The following is a 21,095-nucleotide window of genomic DNA, read 5'->3' as shown; positions in this document are numbered from 1 at the left end:
TTTTAGAAGTTTAATTCTCCATTGGTTTTGCTTTATATGGAAATATGAATTCCTGTATCAGGATGAAATATGAGTGAATTGGTTGTTGATTTTGTTATTTCTTGTAGTTTATAAGCCTTTTTTCCTTTTTTTTTTCTTTTTTTCTTTTTTTCTCCTCCCACCCAACTCCAGCAGTGTGCAGGGTAGAAGGGAACAGGATCCGTATGTCAGTGGTCTAGGATGGCCAGTGAAGGCTCTAACATCCCAAGTCCTGTGGTCCGTCAGATTGACAAGCAGTTTCTGATTTGCAGCATATGCCTGGACCGTTACAAGAACCCCAAAGTACTTCCCTGTCTGCACACTTTTTGTGAAAGGTAAGTCCTTTCTTTGTGCTTGTATCTTGACATTTGTCTTGGAACGAGCACAGAAGCCTGCGTCTTTATGGGACACTGACTTTTCTCTTTACTTGTAAAGGTCATGTTAAGGGACAATGACGTTTGGGAAAGCTGGAGAAGTAGGGAGGTAAAAACTATTATATGTGGTGGGCAGGCAGAAGAGACAGCTACAGAATATTTGGAATACTTTCCCTTTATGCAAAAGCAAATAAATAGATTTCATGGAAGTAATGAATAGAGTTACACCAATGCATAAGGTCACAGTCAGAATTTGGACCTCAAATTAATAGCCTCAAATTTATGCTGATTAGTCTTTAATTAGAAGGAATAAAAACCTTTCTTTGTTGGTTTACTAAGTAGTGAAATAATTATCCCATCCTTTAATGTCCAAGGGTTAGACACAATATATACATTATTAATAACCGGTGATTAAGTGTCCTCATTATTCTGCAGCTTGGTTGACTGAAGTAGAAAAACTCTCTGAAAAGAGATGGAGAAAACCCAGCAATTGGCCTTCTACTGTACTCACCTGAATTAAATATATATATACTTAGGGATATTTTAATGTTGTATTATCCATTCAAACAGTGGCAAGAATACAGCATCTGCAAAAAAAAAAAGTTAGCTGGAGAATTTTTTTATTAGAAGTCTTGATCTGATGATGGGATGCAACTCTTCAGGTTATATACTGAATGGCAGGAGAATAATAATAAATGACACTTTGTGTGAATACAGTTCAGGAGATTTCACCTCTTTCTTAGAACTGTGATGCGCATATTTAATTTTACAGGGTACAAGAAAAATTATGGATCTCTGAGTGTGCCAGATGAAATGGTCTTTCCTAAAGGAGTAGGAAACTCTGACTTTACTGAATTCAGCAGTGAAACTCTCACTGAAGTCAGTGAAGTCAAGATTTTCACCATTGTGTCTTAAGTTTCTTGACTTCAGTTCATGTGTAAATCCTAAAGTCTGCTTTTGGTTTTCACTGTAATCCTCTTACGCTGATCTGGTTATGGAGAGAGGTTGGAAGAACTCCTCCAGTGTACAGCTGATGAACAAAACTTAAGCTCTCCTTTCACAGAGCCCTTACTGGGGGGTCAGGAGGAGGGCTGCCAAGGGAGGATGAAGAGTGGTGCAAGCAAAGTGCTTGGAAGTGGATGAGAGACACATAGCTGTGCAAGGTCACCCTTCTTGATTGGCATCACATGAACAACTTGGTGTAGCACTGCTCGCCTTTCAGACTCCTGAAGGACTGCATTCTGCAAAGCTTCCTGTCTTTACAGGGCTATATTGAATTGCAGTCAAATGTTGCATGCTCAGCAGTTGTTAACTTGGGTTTCAAGGCCAGAAGTAGCACTAACTGCTGCATATTCTTGATCACAGAAGTTTTGTGTTGGATCGGTATTCTGCGAAATTTAGTCTCTCTAAAACAAGCAAAGGAAACAAAACGAAAAATAAAACACAAAAATCCCCCCAAAACTTGTCTTAACATAAACTATGATAACTTAGGATATGCTTCTCTATGTAGTAAGAACAAAGCAGAGTGAGCTGTGTTGATTTTGGCTAACTGCCAAATAACTTTCCTAATTGAAATAAATGGAAAAATTTCCATTGGTTTCATTGGGACCAGGTTTTAGGTCTGAAACAGTAAACCCAGAGATACAAGTTAATAAAGGAGATTCTATTGGAAAGGCAAAGGTCAACCATCGGTTACTCGGTTGAAGACGCAGGCTTAACGCAATAACTTCATGTCTGTCAAACTTTATCGGATAGTTTATCGTTTTTACTATCCTAAGAGCAGGATGCAGTAGATGTCTCAAAGAATAGATCAACTCAGCATGAACGGCTCAAAGAGAGGCACATAACTCTTAGAGTGATGTCAGCTTATTGAACATTTTTTGATGTGGCAGGGGAAAAAAAAATCCCCATAATACTTCACTTCTGAAGCCTGGAATATGATTTACCTTTTCTCCTGTAAGTAGGGGTAGTGCTATTTCAAACCAGTTCTTAAATGAAGGGAGTTTTTTTTTTTCCTCTTTGGTGATACTTTCCCTCTCTTTCTCCCCCTCCACCTCCCTTCCCCATAGGTGCTTACAGAATTACATTCCAGCCCATAGCTTAACCCTTTCTTGCCCCGTGTGCCGCCAGACCTCCATTCTGCCAGAGAAAGGGGTTTCTGCACTCCAGAACAACTTCTTTATTACCAACCTGATGGATGTCCTGCAACGAACGCCAGACAACAGCATTGAAGAGTCCTCCATCTTGGAGACTGTCACAGCTGTAGCTGCGGGCAAACCACTCTCCTGCCCCAATCATGATGGAAATGTAAGTGAGATGAACTCCCATGATATGCACAGGTACTGGTGTGTACTGACCAGTCTGGTTTGTCATGGACAGGTTATTTTAAATAGATAGTGGGGGAATTGGTATGACACGATTGCTTTGATTTTTATATTAGGTCAGCAAAGGCAAGTGACTTCTTAAAACCAGCAATACTCAAATGCATTCAGATGAGCATCTTAAAGTAACATTATTTCATCTTAACAACTCTCTTGGACGGTTCCTCCTTTTAGTACATTTGGTCAAAATTGCTCCCCTGCAAGCCCTGGACCTTGTGCCTTTGGCTCCTGGGGACGGCTTTCCATAGCTGTCTTACTTGTAGGCTCAAATATTGCTGTGAGAACCTGTGGGCTTTAGGCAGTATGAGGCAGGTACCTTATGAGCATAACTGACCCGCATACTGACCCCGAGAGATCTGAAGCAGTCCCAAAAGCTATGTGAGCGTGTTAACATAGCGCCAAGTAAAAGGCCATCCTAACTCAGGATGTGCTGGGTCAGCACAGGCTTAAAACAGAGAGCTTCTGTTTATCTGCAGTGCTTTGTGCATCCTGTGTATCAGTCCTCGGAGGCTGCTTTGTTGTTTTTTTGTTTTTTTTTTCCCCCCCCACCTACTCTTTTTGTCCAGCATCCTCTCACATACACCCTCAAATGGTATCAGTGTGTTCACTGGCAAGTACCCTCAAAGTGAGTAAGTATTTCAATATTATTACAAGAACAACTCCAACTCTGCAGCTCACAGCATTTTCAACAGTAACCTGTGTGGTTTCATGGTAGGCAAATCAGCTTCTGTCTCAAAGCCAGGCTTATGCAAGTGTGTAAGTAGACCATATTGAAAAGCTGAGCCGTGTAGTGTTGTAAACTTCTGTGCAAGCCAAGAAATGTATGCCAGTATTTTAAGACAACTTTCTGTGAACTGTTTTATTCAATGCTCAGTTTAGGTATATGGGTTGTATAGGAATAATTCGGTTGATAGGTATTCATTGCTCTTACAGAGAAACAGCTCAGTTCACTCTCTTTTACTAACCTGCTGCAATTAGGTTGACTTGTAGAACTGATTTGCTTTACAATCTGATTAATGAGTAACTTGCGTAACTTTTTTAGTGTGTGCTATACCTGTATGTGTGTAGTGGTTACTCATTAATGTATTCCTGATTTTTTTTATTTACATTTTGTTGGATCTCCTTAACATGAATCACGATTCTTTTCTGATATAGGAATTGTGATAGGAGCCATTTCATACTTCATTGTGAAATGCAGAAAAAAAAGTCAAAATGAAGATGTTACTTGTTTTGTAATTTACATTATCAACTGATGACTCTTTGGGTGGATGTAGAAAAAACTGTCTTGCCTACAGTTGAAGTTGGGCCACCTTATAGTTTTCTGAAAATTCCTTTCTATGGAAAGACGTGTTTGTAAGTCCTCTAAAATAAACTTAGTTGTCTTGCCTTGAAACATAGCTTGCCTTTTCAGATGCTGCGTACGGTGTGATGGGAATATCTTCTTGTTCCAGTAAATAACTGGGGGGGTGGGGGAGAGGCTGAAGATAACACCAATTTAAAGCTTTGTGAACTAGGAAATTAAAAGGTAAAGTGCACGTTAATCACCATAATGGGGGGAACTGGGGTAAGTTTGGGGGAGAACTGACCAAGGCTGGCTGGGCAGGCCTGGCCGAAGGACAGGGTGTGCAGGGCAGGGTGCCAGGCACCGTGGGCCTGCCTGAGGAAATGGGCTGCTGCTGGCTTCATGGGTACACAGCACGGCAGGGCACTGCGTGGCAAGGAGCATTATTGGAGTGAGCGAGGAGGGACTGAGGTGGTAGCTGGAGGAGGAGGCCTGCAAAGAACAGGCAGTCATTCTGCACTGAATCCTCTCCTCATTAACTTGTATATATTGGCTTGGGTATAATCATATGTATCATCAGATCCATTGTATTTTTACTCTCGAGGGAAAAATTTGCATCAAGTTTGTTTGATTTAAATATTTCCAGATTTTCTTTGTATTAGCTTGGAAACAAGTTTCTGTTTAAACAAGCTTTTTCAGCCTCTCCAGTGATGCTGGATTTAAAACTCTGTGATTAAAATCAGATAGAAACTGCTGTTTTTTTCTTACTGACTTTCCTGTCTGCTTCTACCTTAGCTTTCCTCAGGCCCTGTAGGTTAAGTGCTTTCCTTTCCAGTTGGTCTTGTTGCCACCGCTCATATTTTCCATACGTTTGTGTATATCCTATTTCTTCTGCACACATCCTCTCATCCTCTGTTGTGGCATCTTTGTTGTGTGCGTGCTTATGAAAAATGAAGCTCAGCTTGTAGTATCTTAACGTAAGAGATTTCCTGTGCTGGAACTATAAACTAGTGCTTCCTCATTCACCAAACACAGAGCACAAAAATGTCCTTGTGAAACTGGGATAGTAGGACACACATGGTATGGAACTTTTGAAGCTGAGAGAAGGTTCTAATCTTATATCTGCACATGAAAATAAGATTGGCTTTATTCTCAGCTGCTACACTCCTGTAACTCTGTTGGGCATAAGCATGCTAGTTTGGAAATGTTGGTTTACAATCATTTAGGGGCTAGGTATAGCCTGGACAGGAAATGATGTGTAACTGTAGGTCCATTACTATATAATATGGATTTTTTTCTTTTCTGAATTTGAAGTGAAAGCCAGCTTAGAGCCTAGGATCCTCGATTTTACAAGTGCAGTTTATTTTCTGCCTGTGGAGTGCAACAAGAGAATGCACCCAATACTAGATTAAACACTTGAAACAAGAGACCATGTCTCATCTCTGACTAGGTTTTTCTTGAAAGGTCATAGAATAGCTTGGGAACTTGACAGGTAAAAGATTGTGTTTAGAAAAACATTTCCTGAACTTGCGCAACTTTTGCTTACAGCCTATGTGCTTCTCTTAGAAAAATAAGAAAGCATCTATCCTTGATGTTCTGATGAAATGGCTTCATAAAATATCTTTTAAACCCGTTTTTCTCCTCACTTCTGTACTTCCCACTGTCTCACTTGTGTATCCCATTAAACTGTAATCTATTTTTTCTGTACTCTGCAATATTCAGTGTGTCATTGAGGCTAAATGAAAAATTCAGAATGTCAGAACTTAACCTTTAATGAGTATTAGCACTAATGAACTGAGATCACTGCTGGCAAAATATTGTTCTCCCTCACCAGAAATGCTTAATACAGTTAAGAAGCACTAGTCTGACTCTGATATAATCATATTTGATTAAATACAAGGGATTTAAGTGGTTTACTTGTATGTAAGTATGTTGTTTAAGTCATGACAGTTTTATAAACTTTTATTTTAAATTTGCTTAAAGCTTTCGGGTTTACTGCATTGGTAGGCAAAAGCTAAGACTTGGGAGAACAGGAGTCTGTTTCTAAGTTTTGCCACATAGGCTGGGAGGGTTGCTCAGGTAATCCAAACTTGTGTTCTTCTAAAAGCCCAAACATACAAATCTAAGGTACGCACTAGCTCTGGGACAGAGGAACTGAGCATGGGTGAGAGATGGGGAAGAGGGCTGGCAAAGAGCAAACTCTTCCTTTTCTCTGGACTGGTGTTTTAATTCAAAGAAATAGAAAGCAGAGGATGAACAATATGATTATTCGGATGTAGTTTTGGATAAATGAGGCTTATTGTTGCTGAGAGCTTTTTTTCTTGAGACCTGAGGGCTGGAATCCATGTGCTTTGGCTTTGTGAAATCTATTTTAGGAGTACGTGTAGACCTGATTATGCAAATGGAAAAAAAATAATCTGTAAATTCAGTTAAATTACAATGGTGGAGGTATGTGTGGATCTCTAATTAGATCACTGTGCTGAAATATCCTGGTCTGGTTTAAGGAAGAGTCAGTGGGTGGGATTTCAGAACCAGTGGGTATTAACTCACATTTCATTACAGCTGGTAGGACTATTTTCATTGCCTGATTTTGTGACTTTAGTGGAAACATAGCAGAAGGCAATGTTGGATGCCACAGTATATCCTGCACAAGAGGACATTTGGAAAAAAGGGTTTCAGGCAATTTTTTTTTTTTCCGAGATGCTTTGTGAAACAAACCTGAATCATGAAAAGTTTTCTGGGAATGTTACAAAATGTGATGCATTTGAATGATGCAAAATGTGAGGGGAGAGAGGAAAAGCCAGTAGTACATGTCTGCCTCTACTTAGAAATTAAGAAAAAATGAAATATGTGGAATCTCAGATGATTTGGAAGTGCTAGATAAAATCTTAGGAAATCAGCTTATGCAAGCACTTGAGGCCTGAATTGTGTTAATATTAGCTTTTCTTTCTTCTTCAGCTACGGCACAATCCAAAGATTTTCATGGGAAATGAAAGCTCTTTCACTTGACATATTTTGAATGCAACTGAGGCAAAGAAGACAATTTCTATGCGGACATATACATTAGCTCTTTATGGTCTGCTTGCTATTACCATTTTGGCTTATATGTTTCTCTGGCACTTGAATAAAGAGGAAGAAAGTCAATTAGGCTAAAATTTAATTTTCCAATGAGATACTTTCTCTTGTATATATTGTTGTAAATATGATGATATTGTTATGAAGTATTCAATAGGAAGCAGAAATATTAAATTATTCTATCATTGTACCCAAAGATAAAAAATATAGAACAAGTAAAAAGCTTGTTAAAATCTCTTGAACATGAGCATTAAATTATGAAGAGACAGAAAGATGAACTTTTGACACTGATTCAAAATAAGTGAACTTTTATGACTATATAAAATGGCTTATAGTTTCCTGATAAAATGTTGTTCATTTTGGTTGGTTCTGGTTGCAAATTTTTGAAGCCTTTGTAAATAATTGAATCCTAATCTCTGTTTAACTGATTTCCTCTGTGCTTGTGAAACTGCCCCACATCTCAGAGCCCACCAAAGTAACTGCCAGGTCTCAGAGGACCCACTACTGTCTAAGTTCAGACTTACTGGAGCAGTGTTAATGGGAGTTGCCATTATTTAGATCTACATGTTCTTTCCTTACCCAGTTAATTGGGGGGCAGCTTTTACTTTGTTTCTAAAGTGGCTTACACAAATGGCCATCAAATGACTGAACCCTCACTGCGCGTGAATCTCATGTCTTGTGAATTGAGATAAGAAGGAAAGGAGCGTATCACAGGGAAATCCCTATTAATGCTAATAGCCACATGGAAATTGCGGTTCTTACTTCTCCCTCCTAATTCTCAAGACTTGGAGCAGCCAGTTATTTTGGAGCTGTTACAGGTCCCTCTGCTCACCTGAAAACAGCTGGTTCTACTCTACCCACACAACCACCTAATGTCAACCTACATCTCCAGCACACTCCTTTGTGTGAGGTCTGAGTGCCAAAAGCATCAACCGAGTTATTCAAGATTCTGAGCTATGTTCTGAGTGCAAGAAATCTGCCAATGGTTTGCTTTGAAGCATATACTGTGAGCTTCCTTATATACTCAGTAATAAGCCTAAAATTATTTGTGCTCAAGAACTTTCAAGCTGTAAAAGAATGTCTCATGCTGAATTTGCGTGTATGTGCATTATTTTGACTATCATATGATTTTGCACACAGCACTTTTCTTTACCATCATGAATATAGTCAGATTTGGGGGTATTTATTACACAATAAAGGCCTTATTTTTTAATCACCAGACAGCATTTTACTGGGTATTTAACAGGTTGAAACAATCTTCTGCTCTTTTAAGTGTAGATCAGCACTCTTATTATAGTCTCAGATTTGGCGTTTTGATGGTTTTACGGGATTAGTAGTGGGATATAGAGCTTTTTCCCTGCAGCACATTTGTTCATTGAGGGTGTTTTTTCTGTAGCAAATAAACATGGCGTTTGGTGATCTCGGTTGAGTTTGTGTTGCACAAGTGGCCCTGCTAAGAAAAACAACCTAAGCTTGCACTTTCTGTGGCAGCCCCTTAAGGGAGACAAAGGATTAAGTTAGTGAGGGGACCGGAATGCCCTGATTTTTTTTGAGTTGTTTCATGGAGTAGTAGAGACACACCAAAGTTTACTATTGCACAGTATAAAGATGATGTTAGGGCTAGCATTGAGGTCCATCGTTGAATTTGCCAGCTTGCTGTTCTGATGCTTCCTGATAGAATAAAATGCATTTGGTAGGAGATATGTAACAATAACAGACAACCGTTAAGCAGTATATTGTTGGTGTCTTTGTTTCATGTTGAACTGTAATGATGGTACTGCTGCTATGTCTGAATCTAGAGTTGTGCACTTTTTCAGGTGATGGAATTTTACTGCCAGTCCTGCGAGACAGCCATGTGCCGGGAGTGTACAGAGGGAGAACATGCAGAACATCCCACAGTACCACTCAAGGATGTGGTGGAGCAGCACAAGGCTTCCCTCCAAGTCCAGCTGGACGCTGTCAACAAGCGGTATGGAGTCTCCATGGGTTATTTTTCAGTTTTACCACTGGCTTCCTGTGTTACCCCGGGTAGATGTTTTAATGTGCTTGTGCCATGGACCTTTACCTGCAAAATAGGGGATGATATGAGGGAAAATATGAGGACAGTATAAGGGAAAAAAAATCCATTGAGAGTGATGCAATGAGGGATTAAAGAAAAGAGGAAAAGATACCTATTTGTGTTTTGCAAAACAGAAGCTGTTGGAAATACAAGTGTCTTCCAAAGAAGGAGCATAAAATGTTAAGGAGAAAAGTACTAGCCAGCCATGAATTTAATAATAAATAAGTAATACTGTATGCTTAGACTAGTACAAGCTTTACTCTGGCAGGAAAGCTTAAAAAAAAAAAAAAGGGGGGGCACATCCGATTCCCTCTTCTCTAGTAGACACATCTGCATAAAGGACAGAGAATCCAGCGCCTCCCTGTTGGAACTGCCTGAAGTGTAATGGATTTCCACAAGGGAGGGCCCTGGCTTAGCCTTGTTTTATCAGACCCAAACCATTATGTGGTTATAAAAAGAATGAACTTACTTCTGGGAAATGACCGAGTTTAAAGACAGCCTGGTGATGAGATTGTTTCATCAAAAAATGTCAGGGCAAGGGCCAATGTTTAATAACTTTTGAAACAGCAATCTTTGTAATTTAATCCCTCCCTCAGGCTTCCAGAGATCGACTCAGCACTTCATTTTATATCTGAAATCATACACCAGTTAACCAACCAAAAGGCTAGCATTGTAGATGACATTCATTCCACTTTTGATGAACTCCAGAAGACTTTAAATGTGCGAAAGAGTGTGCTGCTTATGGAACTGGAAGTGAATTATGGCCTTAAACACAAAGTAAGATGCATGTTTTGTTTCAATGAAAAGCTATTAATTTAACAGCCAGTTTTTACAAATGATGCAGGATGCCACTTTGACAAATTGTGTCTGAAATCCAGAGGAGAACTTTGTCTTCCTGAAATCAAGTACTTCACAGCCTTGCTTGTGGGTGCACACTCTCGAAAATGGAATCCAGACCCTGTATGGGTAGCTAGCCCCATGCATGTGGTGTGAGGAGATCTAAAACAGCCAGTACAATGAGTAGGTATCTGCTTAAAGCCCACGTGTTTCATGTACAGATGCCAATAAGTGAATACCAAACTGAAGTCTGAAATCCTTGGGCTGCAATCCCATGAACCTTCTCATGAAGATACAGGCCAAACAATTTCTGCCGAAGAATTGAGCAAGGCTTACTATTTTGCTTTAAAGCACTGTTTTCCTTTCAAATGCCTGGTAACATATTTTGTCCTAGAAGTTGTGGGTTGAGGATTAATAGGTCTGAATTCAGATTCTGAATTCTGTTTGTCTGAACGTATCCAAGATGTCCCAAAACTGTATTTTCTTAGCAAGAATATATACTCAGTTTGTGTATGAAGTTCACACAAGATGGAATATGATGATAAATTATCTTACTGTTTTTTAAAGGGGCATGTTCAACTGTTTTAGGATTTACAGAACCAAAGTTTATGAAGCTGCATATAAGCAATAAAAGAGGTATTTCCTGTTTGTATAGCAAGAGTGATTAGAAACAAATTTTGTTTTGGACTGAACAGTAGGCCTGCAAAATAATTAAAACCCAAATATTTCATCATTCTGACCTTGCAAAAATAAAATAAAAAAAATGGAAGAGCTACTCTTTACTAAAAGAAAGTTAGCCAGTCAGCTTTGGTTGTCCAGTGGACTGAGAGAGGCCTCATGTAAAATGCTCTAAACACATCTGAAATACTAATTATGGTAGGACTTAATATTTTCCATGTCTATAATGAAAGAAAGCGACATTGAGAGTATAACGGTTTTAAAACGTAGCTGCAGATTGTCTTCCTCCACTGTCTGTGGTTTATCCTGAGTGTACGGGTTTTTGTCATCCCAGGACTTTACTAACTATGCTGCCTGTTTAACTGTTTATGGCCTGGAATAAAGGCATGGCAGATCAGAAATGCCCATTACTGAATCCTGAGAGGTTTTTAGATGCCTCTCTAGGCATCTAAACAGGTAACAGTTAACAGTTTTTTGGTGTCCGTCCGTCCTCCCCCGCCCCCCCATGGGTGGAGAGAAAGAGATAGCTACATAAAAATCAGAAAAAAAATGCCCTTAGTATCATTACATAGTGTTTATCAGCACGAGAAGAGTATCTCATAGTAATAGACACAGAGTCTCTAAGTTTAATTTAAAATTAACTAAAATGTTTCAAAAATACTAATTTTACAGTGACAGTCAACAAAATAACCTCTCTGATCCACTATAATGCCTGTGCCCTAGTTCTTTTCGGTAGGAAAAACGTACCACATGTGTGACTGCGTCCTTTGGTTTGAGGATTTTGTCAGTGGAGATTGTGCGGGATAGCTGGAATGTTTGTGTTTGTTTGTGTTTTCCAGACTCCCATGAATTTCTCTGTTAGGTTGTTATAATTCAGGGATCTTTTTTCTAATTCATTGCAAAACTGGTTTAAAAAAATGTTAGCCTTGTTCCCAGCCCACACTTAACAATTTTGAGGTCAATACTGTTTTAAGGATTTCAGACTGCGGGCCAGAACTGAGCCTATAATAAAGCTCCTTTTCAGTCTTAAATATAGAGTCGCTAATTGCTGCCCACCAAAATTTCAGGCTACTCAGCCCAACTCTTTCCAGTATCCTCAGTCCATCCTTTACGTTTTGCTCTACTGACTGCTGACAATGGGGAATCATCTTTCCAACTTCTGCTGGGGGGACTTTTACTGGATGTCAGTACGTCAGGATGGATGTAGATTCCTTCTTGTCCATCCCCACAGAGGAAGGAGTAACACAAAGTTTCCTCTGGCCCTGAAGAAATCATTTTACAAAGTCCTTGCAGCCTTCCTTATTCATGGGCCTGGTGATTCTTAAAATCTCTCTCTCTCTCTCTGTGCAGACAACTTGCTTCACATTAACTATCTCATTAACTGTAATAGAGAATTAGATGGAAAGGTGCTTAAAATTCTACATTTTTTTATATTTAAAAAATAATAATAAAAAGAAAAATAAAGGCAGGTAAAGGCAATAATTCAAGCTAGTGACAGTGGATCTTTGAAGCCCTAGAGACCCAAAATGGCGTACGTTTTTTGTGTCACAGTGTGGTATTCCAAGAACGTGCAGGGAATCAGTACAGTACATTTTCTAAAAGGAAACTGTAAAATAAACTGTAAAGTGAAGCACTATAAATTGTGTTCCTACAAACGCCTTCAGGCAGAAAGCATGCAGCGTCTTGCTAGCACAGATCTTGCAATGTGATGCTAATCTGTTGTTTGGCAATGCACACAGGTCCTCCAAACGCAGCTGGATACCTTACTGGAAGGACAAGAGAGCATTAAAAGCTGCAGCAACTTTACGGCCCAAGCCCTCAACCACGGCACTGAAACCGAAGTGCTGCTGGTGAAGAAGCAGATGAGCGACAAGCTGAATGAGCTGGCTGAGCGGGACTTCCCGTTGCAGCCCCGTGAAAATGACCAGTTGGACTTCATAGTGGAAACGGAAGGCCTGAAGAAGTCCATTCACAATCTGGGTACCATTTTAACCACCAATGCTGTTGCCTCTGAAACAGTCGCCACAGGTGAGGGGTTGAGGCAGACCGTGATCGGACAGCCCATGTCTGTTACCATCACAACGAAGGACAAAGATGGGGAGCTCTGTAAATCTGGGAACGCTTACCTCACTGCTGAACTGAGCACGCCTGACGGGAGTGTAGCAGACGGGGAAATACTTGACAATAAAAACGGCACTTACGAATTTTTGTATACTGTTCAGAAAGAAGGGGACTTCACTTTGTCACTGAGACTTTATGATCAACATATCAAGGGCAGCCCATTTAAACTGAAAGTGGTCAGGTCAGCAGATGTGTCCCCTACCACTGAAGGGGTTAAGAGGCGCGTTAAATCTCCTGGCAGTGGTCACGTGAAGCAGAAAGCTGTGAAAAGACCTGCGAGCATGTACAGTACTGGAAAAAGAAAAGAGAATCCCATTGAAGATGATTTGATCTTCAGAGTAGGTACGAGACTTGTGCTAACTACTAATATTATTAAAAATAGTTCAGTGAAACTGCATGAAAAATTCTAGAAGTTAAATTATTTTAAGGTTAAAACTGTAAGTAGAGCAACCTGATAGTACCTTTAGGCCTCTGGGTTATTGTTCATATATAAAACTTAAAAGCACATGCTTTAGACATTTTATTTGCAAATATTTAATTGGAATTTGGGTTAAGAAATGCATGTATTTGATTTAGGATAAATTTTTTTTACCACCGCTCCTGTATTCTATTGGGCATCATAAAGTGGCAATATAATAAGGTTAATGCTGCAGATTTAGATTAAATTACTTCTTAAAAAAGTTGCATGGAAGCAAAGTTGGAGGACTCCCCCTCTAAAATGATTACCCCCCCCCCCCCAATCTAAACATGTTTGGTGCTTTAGATGGTGTAATATTATCTCTAAATTTGTGTGTTTCTAATGCTTGGTAAAAATACGACATCTATGTGTCATTGTGATTTTCTTTCAGGTCTTTTGATGCAATCAATTTTAAAGCTCTCTAACAATTCATAATTCAAAATGGCTGTAAAATGGCTTTGTTTGATTAAAACAAAACAAAAAACTACAGAAACTTTTCACTTTGTACAACTAAAGAAGAAAACAAAGTTAACTCTTGATAGGTGCAAGTCTGGATTTCAGCAGTAGGTATACCAGGTTTGACCACTAGTCAGCAAGGTAGCTTTCCTTCTTGTTGTAGAAAATGGATGATGGTTAATCCTGGAGGGATTTTCAGTAGTTCTGCTGAAAACTTATCTGGATACCACTTGTCAGTCAGTTAGCCCTGTCCATCTGATTTCTTCTCTGTCAGTATTTCTTTAGGAATCTTTACTATGATAGACAGTCTGTGCAATAACGTAAGTTTTATATCAGAAAATGCATTCAGCATGCACACTTTGCTTACTGGTAGGACAGTACAGTGCAACCTTTGGATGGAGCAACTCATAAAATGTCCTGCCTTTCCCAGATGGCCAGTGCATTTCCTTGTAAGGTAAACAACCCCCTATATGTAACAACTACAAGCATTTTTACAGAGTCAGTGATACCCATTTTACTGTTAGTAAGGCTAAGCTTTATGGTGATTCAGACCTTGTCTGAAAGAAAGCATCTCTCTGACCTCTTCTGGGAGTAGTCGTGGCATGTTTTATGCTAGACAGAGAAGGGGCTAGATGGGCAGGTTCAGATTGAAAAGGTCTCCCTAAGTCTGTAGCAGACAGGAGCAGGACAGAAAAGCCTGCACAGGCACAGCATGCTTGGGAATGGCAGGGGGCCATTGTGGCTGACCCTTCACACAGCACTAAGCACATACATCAAGCGTTAATTTGTCTGTTTGTGGAAATTGTCGATCTAAATGGGGACAAGGTTGACCCACCTTTCAAAATTCCTCATAGAGTTAAATACAAAAATACATGCGTTTAATAGTAAATACTTAAGAAAAAATGTCCTGAAATTATTTTGAAACTTTTAATATTCTTGTTATAAACCTTTCAATATGGAACAGGATTTCAGATTACAGTTTCCACCTCTGTATCCTTTGTTTCTAGTGACCATTTTCTAACCTAACTACCAAACAGTAGTATGGCTGTAGTTTTTTTTTCCTTTTGTCCAAACTGTTCTCTCCAATACACCATAAACTCTAAAGCAGTCTTGAATGTTGTTTGAAAAGTGCAGGGTTTTTTTGTTGTTGTTGTGATGAAATGATTATGTGCTTTATTTCGGAGTTTTTCCTCCTCCCCGTTTGCTGTCTTCCTTGCTCTGTGTCCCCACCTCCTCCAAAAAACAAGAAAGAAACAAAAAAAGAGAAATGCATAGCTCTAGTTCTAGAGCTTTAGCTTGATGAAACCCCTTGGGAGTTTCCGCATTTGGAATACATGGATTGCTGTTTTATTAAAAAACAGAACTGAGGGTAATGCTTCATCCCATTCCACGTTCTGTTCTCAACCACTGATTTCTCAGAATGATCCTGCATAGGGATGTCCCTGTGGGGTTACGCATACTTCATCTGAAAAGTCTCTTAAGTATTTGCAGCTGCGGTGCTCTAGATTTTTACACTATTCCAACATATGTGCAATTAATAAACACAGGTAAAACTTCTGATGTTTTCACAGGGATAGCCTTCAGGGATTTAAGATTTTGTACAGTTCCAGTTGCAATGCACTTGGAAAAGTTGAATTTCGGTTCATTTGTTGATGAAGTTTAAAAAAATAAATAAAGTTTATTGCTGCTTTCCAACACAACTGTGTATTTTTATTTTGAGCTCTGATAGCCCTGGCCAAATCTGGATTTTTGTTCTAAACTGGGCAAGATAAAGCCTGTAGTTGGGCTGCCAGAGGCTCGTACAGCTGCGTTGGAGAATCATACTGTAATATTCCTATGGGCATCCGAGTATATGGAGCATGCCCTTGTATATACGCTGATATATGGACTTGTATGCACAAGTAAATCAGTCAGCTCCTAGCAGGAGATAGTTCTTGTGCGAGTATTAAGAAATAACATTAATACAACATTAGTGCAGGTAAGTGCTTTCATTCATGGGGAATTGGGCATTGCATCCTTTGCCAATTCCATCATATTCATGGCTTTTAAAAAGGCATGTGGTTCTATCTAGACACTTTAGGGTCACGCTATTGACTGCACATTCATACAGTTATATAATTCATTATTTAAAAGAGCAGAGTATTTCTTGCTTCCTCTTCTTCTCTCTCAATAATTTATAACCTCAACTTTTTTTTTTTTAAGCAGGCATGAGCTGTAAGAGTGTGTCCATGCAGTTAGCGTGTTTCAGATGTTACAGCCTGCTAAACTTGCTACAGGAATGAAAATAAACAAGTAAATGCATAGTTTTACAGAAATCCATCTCTGTGGCATGTACTTAGTTCGTGCAAATGCAAACAAAAATGTGTTTGTGATATCCAGAACATAATTGTTCTATGATGGTTTTCACTACTGCTGCAAGTGGTAGGAAGCATTAATGCGAGAGGAAAGGATCTTTTGTTACCCAGCTTTTGTGCCTTAAACCCACGCTGAGTGGAGGAATGTGGAGGTGAGGGAAGTGTCAGCCACTTCCACCTTCCCTGTAAACCTCTCCCAGGTCCCCCAAAGGAGGGTTAAGAGCCATGGGTGGCATCAGATAGCTCCTCCTCTGCCCAGGGCCCTGTCTTGTACCCCAGCTCTGCCATGCTGGGCTGTATGCCTTGGTACATTTTTTTTCTTTTCTCTTTCTGGCACTTTTCATGACTGGGTTCTTTGACGGTATTTAGCAGTAGTGGTGCCATTTCCCACTTCAACTGCTTTTTCTCTTTTTCTCTTCGTTTCTTTGTGCTTGGACTTGGCATCAGACACAGCCAGATGGAGAGTTGGCTCTCTGCTAGAAAGTTCAATTTTCCTTTTCCTCAGACCGTGTTTAGTTCTCTGTTCAACCATGTAACTGAGCGGCTAAGTTTAGCTGGTAAGTTTAATGGGTGTAAATCACTCCACTTTTTAAAAAAAAAAAAAAAAAAAGAAAAGAAAATAAGCCTTTAACAGTGCTTTCTGTCAGCTTCCTTACTAGGTGTGGATGTCATCATCTGGGCTGTTATCAGTGCTAAAAGCAAATAGAAGCCTTATTGTGAATTTACCCCATAAGAGGTCATGAAGAAGGCCCGTGTAATAATAGCTGGTAGCCTGATAAAGAGTACAGTTTCAAAGCAGGCTTAGGGGGAGCAGAAGGGTTAGATTTACATTTGACAAATAATAAATGGGGAGCAGCGAGTTGGTTTTAGGGAAATGTTTAAATTTTCTAGGGGACGTGTTCTTAATCTGGTATTTATTCTTTAATTTTCTCTGAAGGCGTCAGCCTGACATTCTGTATTGGATTGTCCAATTTGAAAGAAACAGGGCTGCCTACAGATATGTTCTTCTTAAGCAATTACAAAAATAAAAGTGGGTTCTCTGCGTGGACATCCTGAAAATATGTCTTATTTTTCTAACTGATTAGTCCCCTTGTATGCATGGCTCAGAGGAATCCCAGCTCCCCCATAGCAAGCAGCACCTGCTCCATGCATTCCACCATCCCGTCCCAACCTTTGCAGGAGGTCCAACCCTATCCACGTTACGGCCTGGCTAAGGGCATTGGGGAAGGAAGGGATGTGCAGGTGTAGCTGTTCGTGCAGCACGGAAATATGACACGTGGAGTGCACAGGCCCCTGACACGCTTTCATCAGTTGCTTTCCACTCTCCGTTTTAGAAACTAGGAACAAACCAATTAAGAAGTAGTAGTATATGTTTTCTATGCAGAATTTAGACTTCTGTAGAAATAGGAAAGCCTTGTAATGGGGAAATAGAATTTCATTTTCCAGTTTATGAGCTCAAATCCCTCTGAGGCCAGTCATCAACTCTTTATAGGCTTGTGATTGCCAGTGTGAAATTTGGCCAGACCTATGCTGTGTAGATTTGCAGCCATACCTGTATTGGACCGGGGCTGAAGAACTCTGATGTCACAGACTGAGGTAATGACCTGTAATGACAGAGAGCTGCTCTTGGTTTGCCTGCTGTTGTCTGGGGTCTTGCTGCTGTCCCAGCAGGGAACTGTGGCTGAGAACATGCGGTGCACCCACCCCTAGGACCCGTGTACACCTAGCTGCGGTGGGGCTCTGTCGCACAAGCAAGGCTTGGCAGAGCTCTTTGCCAAGCTTTTAGGGGCAGATGTTGCATTAAGCATGTGAGTATAAATTAGCTCAAACTCCACTACTAACAGTATGTGTGTCTGCCAGAGTTCCTACTGAATTCCTCTTTACAGGTTACAAACACTGTGTGCCTTCGTGCAACAGAGTGGCTTTAAAACTTAGGTAACTTGGATTAGTAACACTGATGTTTATTCTACAATAAGTATGTAGTTTATTAAGTCTGATTTAGTACAATTTTGCTACAGGGCCTCTTGTGTTTCAGTTGTATCTATTACAGAAGAGGCATATCCTAATAATGTGTAGGGTTTGACTAAATATTTCTTGGCCCTCTGAGAAAAAAAGAAATGAAGCTAAGGAACAAAGGAACAAGAAAGCAATTCCTTCATATTTGTCTGTGCTTTCCATGCTGTTCAGTTTTATCTTTTTTTTTTCTTTTTTTTTTTTTTCAATACCACATAGAGAACAGTCCCAGAAGAAGTATTCAGTGTTGTAGGCAGGAAAGAAATGGTAGTTTAACAACATGCTATTGGTACTGCATCCTCAGTCTCCCCTTTAATATCTAAGCTTTCTGCAGGGTTTTTGTCTCTTTGAATACATTCCCTTTCTGCTGGGGGGAGTGGTATGTGTTCTTCTTCTGTTTTAGGAAGCTGGTAAATCTAGGTTAGCAAGCAGGGAGGTTATTATTCACGTCAGTGAAACTTAGCAAAAAAAAAAAACACTTCTATTTTTATGAGTATCGAAAATGAACATTGTTCAGCAGGTTTGTCCAGATGCCCAGCACTTACACAGCAGACTTAGGTACGTGATGTAATTTTTAACAACCCCTGTGATTTTAATAGGTTTCTAGTTTTTTTTCTTCTTTTTGGTGAGATTCAACCTGGCCTGTACTGTTCAAGAATAAAAGAGTGAAGTTTTGCAGCATTCTGGGTGTGCTGTATTGTCTTGGGCTGAAAAATGGATACTCACTTGTTGAAAGCATATCTTCAAACTAAATTACTTGGTTTGTGCAGGGTACACTGAATAACACCAGCAGAAATTAGATAGGGCTAAATCCAATCTGATTGTTTATTTAGAGAACTGTATACAACGATGGTTTGAAAGGAGCTGTTCCATGGATCTGATTCCTAATGGCTCTGTTCAGACTGCCCTTTGAAAACTCTGCTCTCCTCTCCCAATCCCAAACATCTGCCACAGAAATTGCAGTAAAATGTCTTTTTCCTCCGTTGTGCCCCTCAGTAGCTCAGAGCCAGTAGGGAGGCAAGGCTGGTCAATGAGAAATATGAAAGATGCAGGTTTTTATCTCCAAACCAGGCTGTGTGGGAAACCCTGTAACAAGGATCCACAAACCATCCTTTAGCCCCAGCCCTGGGCTGGGGTCAGTCAGGCTGACTGACTGACTGCCTGGAGAACAGAAGACAAAGCATTGGTTGCCTTTGTGTAGAGGGGTGATACCTCACAGTAAAAGATTTGCTGAAGTTTCTCTCTCAGGCAGGTGTTTGTAAGGCAGGAATCTACTTAACAGGGTGGAGCTGTCATCCTTTGGTATTACGGACGTGGCTGCAGGATCCTGCTTTCCCGGGGTGTGGACATGCACTACTACAAGCTTTCCTCTCAACTGAGCTGCTGCCACTGACTGTGCCTGGCTTCACATCTTTGCTGGCATAGTGAATTGTTCAAAGTTATCTGTTTTCTTCCTGAACATAATTTAAGAAATAAGGTGTGTGTTTCACTAACCTCAGCTGAGCTCTTCAGAGAAATTTGTCCTGTTGCAGAGGAGACTGTAGAGGAGCCTGTGTGCAAATTAGGACCTGTGTCCTGGGTTTAATAACTGCAAAGTGCTATTCACAAGAATGCTACATGGAGCCGGATTTCATCTGCACACTGTGCTAGTAAAATACGGTTTCTAAAACTTACTGTGAAATGTTACTATGGCATTCCTGGGTAACTTCTTTTCTTTTTCTTTTCCTCCCCCCCCCACTTCCCTCCCCACCCCCCCACCCCCCTTTGATGCATATGTGAAGAAAACTCTGAGTAACTCTTTATATAGATCTCATTTATCTTTAAAAATGAACATTTTTCTAAGGGGAAAGCGCATACATTCCATAATGGTTGTGCTAGTTGGTTCCAGATGCTCTAGCTTGCACCTCCTCTTTTCTAACAAATGTTTTGCCTCTTCTCTCAGTATTAAAAGGAACGCTTCTTACTTTTCATCCACTCTCTTTGGCTAAAAGGCAAAAAGGAAACTTAACATTAACATATGGTGGAAAAAAATTACTGCAGGCGTCCCTCAGGCAGTGCTCAGTAAAAGAATACAGTGGAATGGCTCAAGTGTGGGCAACATAATTGGTGCATAACTCACTATTCCCTTAACACATAGTTTCCTCTTGGACTACAAAAACCGAGGAGCATTTGCCTTGTTGAGAAGATGTAAGCATACAGAGATCAAGAAAACAAGGCTTGGAACAAAGGGACTTGTTCTCAGCACCAGGTAACAAGGAGTTAAATGTTGCTTGTTAGCCAGTGGCAGGAAATATGCATCCCACATCCATCACCACAGCTGAAGGAACGGGTTTTAAGAGTGTGCACATCCCTAATGAAAGCTAAATACAAATTAGAGCTAATATGGATGCCTTCTATTGGGGGTCACAGTCAGAACAGTTTTAATCATTGAGCTCCGGCATATTTGGACTGACTACAGTAAAATACAAGTTTTTCAGTTGAAACCAATTAATGTCTGATAGGCAGCCAGTGAATGCTTGTAAAAATACTTTACCAGGGAAAAATAGCTCTGCATCCAAGTCTCAGAAAGAACAGCTTATACAATATTTTTTTTTGAAATTCATTCATTCATTATGAATAACCTTGTGGTTCAAGATCATAACTATATCTCCAGCTTGTCTAAAGACCCCTGAGCCTTCTTTACAAACACAGCAGGAATTTGGATACTGTTACTGTGCTCCAGGTGTAGTTTGGACCAGACACTTCAGTGCTAACCTTTTAAAGACACTGGTTTGCTTTGTGACTCTCCTCTGAATGTCTCGGAACAAGCATCTACATAATGAGGCACCTAAAACTTAATGAACTTTTGTGAAAACCTGGCTTTTTATAGCTCCTTATCCCATTAGACCCTCTGGGGAAAAGACTTACAGTTCTGTGTACATCACTATCGCATTTGTCCTGGATAAAAATGGGAACTGTGTGTGTGTGTGTCGCTTTATAAGGACTATCAA

General features: G+C 40.0%; 1 protein-coding gene across 8 annotated transcripts in view; it reads left to right on the top strand.

The window, feature by feature from the left end:
• TRIM2 (tripartite motif containing 2) overlaps positions 1-21,095 on the top strand; it is a 71,691-nt gene that overhangs the window by 31,260 nt on the left and 19,336 nt on the right. For all 8 annotated transcript variants that reach the window (XM_035551517.2, XM_050710479.1, XM_035551526.2 and 5 more), the window contains 5 exons: positions 172-353; positions 2,462-2,699; positions 8,948-9,099; positions 9,786-9,966; positions 12,444-13,167. In XM_035551517.2, the coding sequence (XP_035407410.1) occupies positions 220-353; positions 2,462-2,699; positions 8,948-9,099; positions 9,786-9,966; positions 12,444-13,167 (1,429 nt within the window). In that variant the 5' untranslated portion in view covers positions 172-219. The remainder of the gene's footprint in view (positions 1-171; positions 354-2,461; positions 2,700-8,947; positions 9,100-9,785; positions 9,967-12,443; positions 13,168-21,095) is intronic.

This window comes from Cygnus atratus, chromosome 4 (genome assembly GCF_013377495.2).
Source record: "Cygnus atratus isolate AKBS03 ecotype Queensland, Australia chromosome 4, CAtr_DNAZoo_HiC_assembly, whole genome shotgun sequence".
Lineage (NCBI taxonomy): Eukaryota > Metazoa > Chordata > Aves > Anseriformes > Anatidae > Cygnus > Cygnus atratus.
This window is presented reverse-complemented; position numbering and strand designations above follow the sequence as displayed.